Genomic DNA, 12,149 nt, shown 5'->3' with positions numbered 1-12,149 from the left:
ATGTCCCTTTTGGTGCATGCAAAGTAGCATCTTCAAAAAAACAACTTCATCTTCTCAATGAGATCCTAGTGATCTCATCATTTGGAATTATGTTAAAGAGAGGAAATAAGGCACAATGGAATTATTTTCTCCAGATCAAACATTCGAAGAAGAGACATCAAATTTATGGTGATCGTTCCATACTGTAACCAAATTACCTCTGATGTGTCTGCAGAAATAACTACAGTACCTGGTTATGACACTTACTCCATTTTGTGAGCTGTGAAGACAGGGTACACGAGAATATCATGTGAATGAGAGTCGTTGGTGTATATGAAAATGTAGTGTCAATTCCTTTGATGACCTGGAGAAAACAATTTATTCCTTTCACCCTTTCCCTCCCAATCCTTTAAACCAACCACTATTTTTCACTGAAGCCAAGCAACTATCAAACCTTTTTCTGTGCCACCCATTCAGAAAAATAGAACTTTCTACAGGCTCACCAACAGAACTTTCGCTACCTCTCCTTCAGTTGCTGAGTGAAAAAGTAGGGGAAGGATGAGGCAACAAACCTTACATTTAGTGGAAGAACAAGGAGGGGGGCTAAGCAAAGTAAAACTGTTCAGGGAACTTGGTGAAATAAAGAGAACATGGAAAAGGTGAATTTGGGGGTGGATTTTTGTACCTTGGAAGTAAATGAAGTAAATAGAACATGTTCCAGTCTCACTGGAGAATAGGTAACCAAATGGAATAAAAGAAGAAAGATTACATGGATACTAAAATTGAGAGAACTGAGAAAAACGGAAAGACAGAAAACATATTACAGAAAGAAAACGAAAAATTTGAAGCAAGAAATTTCTCTCAAAGAATGAAACAAAGATTTCTCTGAATCTAGGAAAGTACAGATTCATATCTTTGGCTAAGAGTTATTTCTGCTTAAAAATATTTCATTGTTCCTGGTAGGCAAGCCATTATATCAGAGACAGCATCCCAGATTTTTATGGCTGTGGAAATTTAGAAAATTCACATAAGAATCTGAGTTTGAGGAGCCCTATACAAGCCTGGCCTGGATACCAGGCTTGTAGCATTTACTCCTCTGGAATAATAACCTACCATACAACTGTGTGTTCTGCCAGTAGCTTGGTGGAGGAAAGCATCAACAAACTTGAAGTGCTCCAGTCTCAGCTAAAACTCATGTTGAAGACTCCTGGATATAGGCTTATTGCTGTGCTGTGGGAGAAGGTAAACTATCCCTCTCTGGGAGCTGTGAGGGAAAGTACAGCTGGATTCTTCTCTCATACATCTGTTTTATCAACTTTCAGAAATGTTCTTCACTCCTTACAGAGAAAAGGAGTTGTGCCTTCTCGGGCTCCTCTGCATAGGATTGTGTATGCTTGGGAGCCAGTTTCCTGGTCCTCTCCTTTTGTCCACCTTTGCTCAGAAAGACCAGAAGAGGAAAGAAACTTCTGTTCCAATGTCCCTTGTGTCGAACCATGGCAAAATTAATGTTATATTAAACTACCACAGATACAATTCGTCTTTGAGACATTTGTCAGTAGGCAAAGGCAGGCTTGTTTAGTCACATATTATTTCATTTGTGCAGTTTAATAATCCATTGACATTAATAGACTACTCTTTATATTTGCCTTCTACCATTATAAAATTATTAATTTCTCAGTATATTGCACATTTTGACAGTGTCTTTCTTTAATTTCCCTTTCGTTAAATTACAACCACTTGTTTTCTGGCTGCCTGCTGAGGTAAGACTTTCAAAGCTGAAGCTAGATTTACAGACAAATAATCTCTTTTCATTCATTTATTTACCCAATTAATAGTCTCAAAAATTGTTTCCTGGAATAGTAATTACATTTCTTTGCATTATTAAGTTCTTACTGAATTCCAGACTGTGCTATTATATGGTTGGACTTAACAATCTTAAAGTTCCTTTCCAACCTTAGTGATTCTATGATTGTCATCTTCACCCAGCAGCCATCAATTCTCACAAATTAAAACCTCTATTCTTTGTGAAATATAATTGTGCTTTTGGTTCTATCAAGGACACAGCCTAGAAATCATGTTCTGGTGGCTCAACCTCTTTGCAGTTGCTGGATTGCTCCTCTGAGTTCACTATAGATGCAACAACAGTGGGCACACATTTTCATTAATGAAAGCTTTTCACAAACGCAGACTGAAGGTTTTGGAAATATGGACTTCTTGCATCCAACAGAAGAAAACTCCTCAAAGGAAAGAATGTGTCTCTCCTGTTGTGTCAAGTTATGAAAAAATAGTTCAGCTTAAACTGATAAATAAATACCCCATAAATATAAATCATTGAACTTTAGTTTGAAAAACTAGTAATGTTAACTATAATGGCTCATTTATCATCCTGTTTCTTATTCAATAGAATGAGTATGATAAATATTTCTGTACCAGAGTGAAGTACAGAAATTGGGTGAGATTTTTGTTGGGAAGTCAAGCTGTTTGTCAGAGTGGGGGAGAGAAAAAAACAGCAAAGAAAATCAGACCAAGACTCATATTTTCCAAGAAGCATACCGGGAACTAAAACTTCTCTGACTTGAAATCTAGGAAGCCTGTCTAACTGAAAATCAGCCTTTATTATCATTGTCCTCTTTTGCAGCTTATAAATGGAACAGCATGGTTTTATTTTTGTCCTTTTACTGTCAAGAAATGAAAATGCACTTTCAGAAAACATTGGATAAATGCTGATGATTTTTTATGGTGAATTTTAGAAAAACTATCCTGTACCAAATTTCTTCTATGTTGATGTTCACAGATATAATGAACGAACATTAGGCGTATGCCTGAAATCTTAGCATGCAGCATTAACTGGCAAAATCATCTTGGTCTCTAGGGTACAGAAATGTTTAGCATGCTCATTCTATTGAAGGAGGAAAAGTGTGATAAACTCATCATTAGCATTAATAGGTTTTAAAACTCAGGCTCATTATTTGATATTCAGAATTTACCGTATTTAAATCTCAGTGTCTTTAGGTAAAGAGTAAGAGCACACAAGGGGGGGAGGCATGTGGGAATATGGCAAAAGTTACATAATTTTTAATAAAGTCTTATTTTTTTCTACAATAGCAGATTATGACTCCAACTTTATTATAATCTCTATTTTAAGGTAACATAGTTGAATAACTTATTCATTTTATAGGGAATAGAGGAAAAAAATGCCACTTGCCAAAGAAAAGCTGTCCTAAGAATTTGAGTTTGTTTGTTTTAAATTTTGTTTAATTTGAATGGTCCCTTTTGGCAACTCTGCTCATTTTTGTTGATGAGATGCAAAACTTCTCACAGGGAAAACTTTATTCTTAAACACAACTGTTCAATGTGTTTATGTGCAACTGTTCAGTATCTCATGAAACAGATCCCACCATCTTGCTGCTGAAGTTTGTGATGCATTCATGTGTCTGGTATCAGAGATTTGCATGTCTCAGGGTTGTTAGTGGGGAAGGAGCAAGTGGCAGTGGTATTACATGCTGAGCAGAATGACAAGGTACTATGACTTGTGTTTCTTTGGTCATTAAGAGGTAAATAAGTTTTTGAGTGAAGGGGAATAGAAGAGATATATAGACAGACAGACACACAGATGTGTAAATCAGGTTCTCATTATACTTAGGATTCCTGTGGCAAACCTAACACTGTTCTCAGTCAGAAAAATTTTCAGTGCTTAAAAAAATTATATGAATTTTTCTGGGACTATCTGCATTGTGATCTAGCATAAAATTTCCTGTTCAAGCTTTATACTGCATGCATTCTGATTAACTATCTGGGAATTCTTTTTTTCCTAAATTTTAATAGATAAGACTGACCCAGTGTTATGGACGCACATGATTCACATTTTCAGATAAGACTGCATGTGTCTCCAGATTTACAGAATGTTACTTAAAAATAACATTTTAAATTTGATTGGCATGAAAATACACTGAATAATCCATCCTTTTAGAAATTTAGCAAAAATTTGGGGAAGGAAATGGAATTAGGAGGATACTCTACTTCTTTGCACTCAAGATGTGGATTGAAACACCTGTGAATTCAGGTGCCTGAACCACATGACCTCTTCTTTTATTGTTCAGTTATCACCCAGAATCACCAGTGCCATAGAAACAGATCATGACCTGGTCAGAGAAATTACAATATTTTTAATGAATAATAAATTCTTCATAATTAAAAAATATCTAAAAATTAATAGTAGGGATTTGTAGCAGTAGTAATTGCAACCTGGACTCCAATGTCCTTAGGAGGGGTTAAGGACTTCATGGTTTTCTTGGCTACCTGCAGCACTAACTAATTTCATAAGTGAAGTGCTGGAAGAATTGGGGAAATATGTAAGCTACTGTAAGCTACTCACTTCCACATTTTATTAATGACGTTTGGATTTTCCTTCATCTCATGACCTTATGGCCACAGGGCTCTTCAGTCTGCACTTCCCAGAGCCATATTCATCTCTGGCAAGCTGTATACTGATGTAGAAAATATTTGGGTCTTTATTTCTTCCTTTTTTTTTAATATTAAAAAATGTGGGAAAAGCATCTACATCTGTTTTATTATCAACCAGAAAAATTTGGCCAAGCACTGAAGAGAGAGAATTCACTGCAACATATTGATGCACAGTAAGCGAGGTTTAAGCTTACTGGTATTATTACTGTTATAATTATTTTATTTTTTGAGAGACTTCTTTGAAGGTGAACTTTATTTTTAAGTTTTATCAAAATCTACTAGGACTTTGACTTCAATATCACACTACTCCTCTTATAAAACAAATCTTGATAAGTCTGTTTATGTTCTGATTTGCCAGAGTCTCTTTCTGATGTTTAAGAAGGTACTTTTTATTGCATGCTATATTGAGGGTCTTGGGTCAGGGATTAATGTATAACTCACGTTTCCGTTTCTAATATGCTCCTATTCCTCTTTCAAGGTATAATTTTTTTACTGTCATTTACAGTGTGGTCATTTGTATTCACTGAAGCAAGGACTCCACATAAATCCTCCTCTTGCCTGCTTGACTCTGCTTGTGTTTCTGCTCAGGTTTCATTGATTTCATTGTGGAACCCACCTTTACTGTGCTGACTGACATGACAGAGAAAATTGTGACTCCGTTAATTGATGAAGCTTCTCACTCTGGCCTGTCTGGATTTAGACGTTCCAGGTGAATAACCTTGCACCCTCTCCCTTCACTCTGTACTAGCTGCCATTGCAATCAACAGCCCTGGTTTCCCCCCTCTACAGTGTATGTCTTTCTGTGGCTTAAAGACCCATATCTGCATTGTCAACACTGCAGCTCACCTCGTGGGGTGACTTTGCGCAGGGAAAGTCCAGCCTAGAGGAGGTCCAAGAGGGAGAAGGGTGGCATCAGCCTGAGCCATGACTTCTAAGGCAAGAAGCACAAATTGTTGTAGCCATGTATTCAGATACAGTCTCAGTACTCTCTTCATCACTAATGTCAGAGAGAAGGTAATGAGAGTAATTGGGAGGCACTTGTTTCTTCATGCCTGGAATTATAAATGGGATTGAAACACAAGTAATAGCTGGAAAAAATAAGCACACTTCTGTGACATTATTTAGGGTTATGCAAATGTGTGAAGAACCACCACAATTACCTGTAGATTAGGTGGAAGAAGTCTTGACCCATTCAACCTGCGCTGATGTTTTAGAGATACTGGTCTTTTATTAGTTTAATTGATAAGGCATATCTTGGGATTCTAGTGGTCCCTAGAGTAGAGCTATCAAGTCAGGATTCACTGCCTCAGGTGACTTCTTTTCTCTTGGGCAAACAAAGACCAAACACTAATATTGTTCTCTGTCTTTGCTTGTTGACTTTATTTAAATGTTCACAATAAAGCATCAAAAGTAAACTGTAGGATCTGTAACAGAAATTAATGCCTGAGCCTTAGCTGAGGTCACCAAGCCCTTGTCAGAGATTGACCTGTGCCTAATACCCTCCCACTGGTGAAATTTAGGAGACTCCTCCTGTGACATATTTGATTTCTAGAACTGTCTGAGTCTCCAGTAATATTTAGGGAGTGGAGATACACACACAAAAAAAAAGTAGCTACAGCACTTTGAGTGATTCTATTTCTCAGTGAGAATGAATGCAAAGAAATAGATGGGGGAAAACAGCCCTTTCTAATACTGGCTCAGGTTGTGCTCTTAGCTTTAACATTGGTTGGCCTGTGGTGGGAGAGAGGGGAAGGATGAAGGATTCAAGCTTAGTTTTTTCAGGGTAGTTCTGTTATCTGACTTTCAACCATTATTTTTTCTTAGCTGTATTTGAATGTATGGGGGATGCTGATTTCTTCTGTGTTTTGTGATATTGTGTCCCAGTTTGAATAGCATTAGTCCCTCTGAAGTGAAGAGATCAAATGTCAAGAGCACTGGGTCTGAAGGAAGTGCCTCACTCAACTGCTCCATACTCACTGTGGATTTCAAATGTTTTAAAGACACCTGGACTGAGGTGGTGCAGCAGAACAGGGAGAAATGGAAAGCACAAGCCACCAAAGGTAATAATGAGGCTTCTTAGTGAAAGAATAAAATTCTGTTGACCTCTTCTTCTTCAAGCTCGTCTTCAGTCTAACCATTCTCAAACTGTTAGTTTGAAAGAATCCACCTATTGAGTTCAACAACCCACTCTGAATTCAGAAAGACAGGGACATTGTGACTCAGCTGTGACTTATATTCTTCTAATGAAGTGTACATAACAAAAAGGATGTGGACAATGGGAGGAGGAAAGATTTAAAAGGAATTCCCCCAAAGTCACAAATCAGACTCAGTGGGTGCAAAAATAGTTGTAATCATATTTGTAAATATAGGTTTATCAATTGTTCATTGTTCAGGTTGAAAGGGTGTGGTAGTTTTAGATGGATAGTAGCTGAGGGATAGTTCAGGGGAGGACACGATGTTCTCTGTTCACAGTTGTTTTCATGTTTCTGATGATAACTTGGAAAATTAATTAGGAACTAAGCTGAAAATGTGTGTGATGTCATCGGTCTGGGAAGGACCGCAAACATTTCAGAAGAATATGAGTGTTGTGTTGGTTGGAGGTTAACCAGGGTTCAATACTGTCATGAAACTGAAAAAAAATCACAACCAACATCCCACCACCACTATTGGCAAAACCCAGCAAAGCAAAGCAAAGCAAAGCAAAGCAAAGCAAAGCAAAGCAAAGCAAAGCAAAGCAAAGCAAAGCAAAGCAAAGCAAAGCAATCTAAGACTTTTCTGGCATTCTTCTCATCTTTTCAGCAGTAACAAGGCCCTCAGTGCTGTTCTGTGTCCAGATTTGGCCATTGCAGTTGAAAAAACATATGATCCAATTGTAGTCAATACAGAGTGCAGCAATGAAAATTATGATAACTTGTTTATAGCTAAGAAAGTGAATAGCTGAAAGCAGTTTTTTGAAGACTAATGCAGCTACAAAATAAGTAAACTATTTTTTATTCAAATACCCTGGACCATTAAGAGGATAAATAATTAGCAGGTTATTATAGACATTATTATAATGTGTAATAAGTTAGACATTAGCAAATCTCTATTATTGCAGCTTTTTTGGGAATATTGAGAGCCATCATTTGAGAATTATTTAGATATACTTGTCCTTTAGCTCAAGAGTATGGATGATTGCCTAAGGTATCTTAGAGCCCTTAGATGACTTAGGCCACATTTGGAGCAAAAAAATAGGGGGAGTATTTCACTGGTTTTTCTTTCGTCATGAAACTGTGATACAATTTCTTCTCTGATCTGAATGTTTGTTGCTCAATCCGTTATTTAATGGATTTTTTTTTTATTTCATATAAATGTAAGAATGGAAGGAGTTTGATTTTAATATATTATGTGGCTGTGACTTTAGGGATTTGGCATAGTTCTTCGAAGTGCCAGAGTAGTTTATTCCTCTCCAACTGAAAGACTGTCTAAAGGTTCAGGAAATTATGTATTATTCAAAACAGGTTTTCCTTTGTGATTAAAACTCGCCATTAAGGAAAGACACCTTTCAGGGACATGAAAACAAAACCATAACTGAAAATCTGTTTATTTCCCAGGGCCTTTTTTTTTTTTTTTTTTGGATTGGTTGCTTTTTTTTGGTTTCGTTTCTTTTTTTCTTTTTTTTTGGGGGGGGGTGTGTGTGTGTGTTTTGAGGGGTTTTTTGCTTGTTTCTGTTTTGTTGTGAGTTTTTTGTTTGTTTGTTTATCAATTCCTTATGGACCAAATTAAAGCTAACCAAACAAGCAAAGCATTTAAAATGTTCAGTGTCTTGCAGTATAAGAGTATTGAGTGAGTGAAGTTACAGTATAGGTAATTAGTTTTAAGCATTTAATTTCAACATGTACCAAATATATTTACTTGACTAACCATAAACTGTATAAAAATCCTATATGTAAGACAGACCTGTGGAGGACTTTTACATAATTTCTGTGTTTCTAAGTACATTTAGCAGTGCAAGCATGCATATTTTTTTAATCCTGAAAGAGTTAAATAAACATATGGCCCAGCATACCTTTGTAGGACTAAGGAACTGTTTTTGGACTCCAGAACCTCTTGCATCAGTATCTTTGCTCAGCTGCAATTTTCTCTTGACTTGCAGCAGGTTTCTGCACCACCCTCCTTGCCTGCCTTGTAGCAAGGTCTACCACACAGCATGGGCTTAAATTGCTGACCCTTGGCAAACTGGTGTCTTGCAGTCAAGATGCATTGCCAATAAAAACAATTATTATTAAGAGAATACAGAAACATTTACTGTTTGTTGACAACAAATAGAAGTTGGAAGGAACCAATTATTGCTATTTTTGTAACTAATACTTTTATTAAATTATTTGTAAAGATATTTGTGAAAATAAAAGGTTTCTCATACTGTGTGGGAAAAGTGAATTTATTACTGATTGGTTTGTTGGTTTGGGTTTTTTTTGCCTAAATGATCATCATTAAAGAGCAACAAACAAAAGAACTGACTAAACAAACACTAATGTACAAAGCACCATTTAGATAAAGTATATTTTGACACTACTTTTGAAGAGAGACAGTTATCCAATGGTGTTATAGTAATCCCAATTCTCCCGAGACAGAAAAACCTGTGTTTCAGGTGCAGAATAAAGCTTTTTTTTTTTTTTTCTGATCCCCAAGTGAGAGAAATCCTTTGGTATGTCATGAGACCCTGACATTAGCTCAGTTGTTTGGGTATAGGTTTGACCTCTGTATGGTGTATTCACTTTAGAGTTGCACTTTATGGATCCCTTCTAGCTCAGAATATTTTATGAAATCTGTGAGACATCCCTACAGTCTTCAGTAGCTAGTATCTCTTTTTACCATTTAAGAATTTTGAGGAACCGCCTTTTCAAAGGTGATCTTTAAATGGTAAAAAAAGGGCATGCACGTAAAATACATTCAGGAGAATCAGGGGGGTTATTTTCAGAATATTTTGTTCAATGTTCTCCTATGTTCTTTTACTGTTGTCAAGTCACTTCCTATGTTTATCTAAGTAAATTTGTTTCCATGTGAAAAGCTGAAGTAGATTTAGATACTGAGTGAGTTGTTCTTGTCAAATTGACTGATGGTTGTGATTTATTTCTTTGTTTGGCATCTCTCTTGGCTAAAGATGCAGAAGAAAAAGCTAAGACAGAAGCAGAGGAAAATGCTTATCAGAGAACATGTGAAAAGGAAAGAGATGAACAGGATGAGAAGCCAAGTGAAGATATCACAGAACCAAAGGCAGAAAAGAGCGAAGAAACAAATCCTGGAGAAAGCAAAAGTGCAGATCCCAGTAAGGATCCTGTAAATGACACTTTGCAAAGTGGCATGAGCAAACATGAAGCCTATCAAGGGAAAAATGCACCTAGGACAGATAAGAAAATGGACCATCATATTGTGGGAGAAGAGAAACAGCGTGTCCAGAATGGTGAGCTCTCTTCTACTGAAACATAAATCCAGCCCTAAAACCAGCATCTTACCTTAGTGGTGGTGGAACCTGATGTCCTGAAAAAACATTCCTGGGCCCAGAGTATCTTCCTGAACATAGGCATAGTCACCTATATAAGGGAATCAGAAACTAAATTAAATTCCAAGCAGTGTCCTTCTGTAGATGGGGTTCACCACCCCTGCTTGTAAAAAAAGGAAAAAAATAGTTTTTTCATGGAACTGAAATAGCCTCTTACGATAAACAACATGGAAAGCTGAAACAAATATTCCTGCTTCAATGAACATCTTCATTGCTTGAGGACAAGCAGAGAAGCCAAAGTTGGCTTATAAACTCGCTTTAAAGCAAATTAAATGCATCTTTGATTTGAGCCTCAGATCAAAATATATTTTGGAACAGAAAATTATTCTCCTCTCTTTTTTTAGGATATTTTTTGCCTATTCTTCCTTTGTTCAGTTTATTTTTTAATACAATCAATAGCCTTTATTTTTTTTTGACCCAAAAATGGTGGAAAAAATGTTTGAAAATTCCATTAAAAATCTTATTAAACCCAACAGAAGAGATCACTTGTCTCTTGGCCACTACACTGCCCTTTCCTGCACAGCTTCTGCTCCCTGGAGCCAATATCAAAAAATGGCACTACAGCCACATGTGTCCTATCACAAACTTGGCTTGTGTCATGCAGTCCAAAAGTAGTGGAAAAACCACTTAGAAACCTCCTCTTAGAAAAAGACTGAATGATAATTTAGGCTTTGAAAGACCAGGCTCAGCAGTGAGTTTAGATGGCAGGAGATGCAGAAATTCTGTTTAAAAGATTCCTGATATCATTCTCAGTGTTGCTGGCCTTTCCCAGTAATTCCTTTGTAATTAGGGGTGTTTTTAGATTGGAAGGGCTGTGGGAATCAAAGCTGTCATTCTCACTAATGTATGGGATTTTTCTTCAGATAGCGTTATGTGTGTGAGCAGGAATGGGCACCTCAGAAAGACAAAAAGGTCAGGGACATATGAGATGCGAGTTTGACTGCATCAGACTTTTCTTCTGCAATCATTTGTTTTGCATGCTTCTAACAACATGGGAATTAAGTGTGCTCTAGTGATTTTGCTAGTACTTTTTTTGGCAACGTGTCTCTTCTACAGCTGTCAAAAGTGCTCTGAAAGGAATTATAATGATTTCTGAAAATTAGTGTCTCCCTCACTAAAAGAAATTCTGCTCCTTTATTTATGGGATAAGGCCTTTATGAGGAACAATCTCTGCAGAGTCTCTGGGGACTGATGAAATCTTAACATTCTCATCTGTAGATTTACCACAGCTTCCTTTATGCCTGTGTGTTAATATCCCATCTAATGTATTTTTCTTACTACTTCTCTGCCTCTGTAATCCCTTTCAAAAAGATCATTATGGTTGTTATTCTCCTCTACTGCTGGCAGTATGACAGGGTAGATATCACATTACTCAAAAGTCCCCTTTTCATGGTATTCACTGAAAGCTCAGAAATTGTGTTATCAGGTGAGTTTAAAGTCTCTCTCTGTCACACACTGCCCTGTGCTTTCTTTGAGAGCTCAAACTCTGAAACAGTGTAGATGTTCGGCATTTTTTCCTGCACGCACTTAGGGTCAAGCAATTAGTTTATGCAATGGTCAAAAAAGCTTTGTTAGCTCATCATTACCATTAGCTCTATGATGGTGGAAGAAATGCAAGAATACTTTCATGCTTTGCTACATACATATTTATTTCAGCTCCTGAATACTGCACCCTTTTTCTTAAGATCACCTTCATCAGACAGACACGTAAACCATGCTGGATCTGGTCATAACCTCTCTGTACAAAGACCCCAAGTCAGTGGCAGTGTGATCAGCTGAGGAGGGTGCTGCTTGTCCAGTACCATCTTGCATTCCCTTTTTTTTTTTTTCCACCCACACAGTAAGCTTAGGAAGATAAACATGAAAACTTTTGAATAAAAACTGAACAGAACATGCTTTATTTACATCTTCTTAAATATTTTTGGAGTTTGAAAACAATTCCTCTTTTATACTATGAAGAAACTTAATTGGAGAGAGATCCACTACTGTCCAAGAATAATGAATATGCTAATGGTTAAGGCACATTGTGGAAGAGGGAGACCTCGTTTCTCTACAATTCTTTTTTTTTAGCTGTTATAAAAATAAATATCCACTGTCCATAAGTATTTTGAAGGCAGATCATATCCTCTTTAGCACTTAATACCTTTAATCTTGATCCAAAGGC

General features: G+C 36.8%; 1 protein-coding gene across 2 annotated transcripts in view; it reads left to right on the top strand.

The window, feature by feature from the left end:
* PDE1C (phosphodiesterase 1C) overlaps window positions 1-12,149 on the top strand; it is a 217,241-nt gene that overhangs the window by 176,723 nt on the left and 28,369 nt on the right. For both annotated transcript variants that reach the window (XM_062498241.1, XM_062498250.1), the window contains 3 exons: window positions 5,032-5,152; window positions 6,328-6,503; window positions 9,593-9,886. In XM_062498241.1, coding sequence (XP_062354225.1) covers window positions 5,032-5,152; window positions 6,328-6,503; window positions 9,593-9,886 — 591 coding nt within the window. The remainder of the gene's footprint in view (window positions 1-5,031; window positions 5,153-6,327; window positions 6,504-9,592; window positions 9,887-12,149) is intronic.

Source organism: Cinclus cinclus, chromosome 1, assembly GCF_963662255.1.
Source record: "Cinclus cinclus chromosome 1, bCinCin1.1, whole genome shotgun sequence".
NCBI lineage: Eukaryota > Metazoa > Chordata > Aves > Passeriformes > Cinclidae > Cinclus > Cinclus cinclus.
The sequence above is the reverse complement of the archived record's forward strand: the minus strand, read 5'-3'. Positions and strand labels throughout refer to the sequence as shown.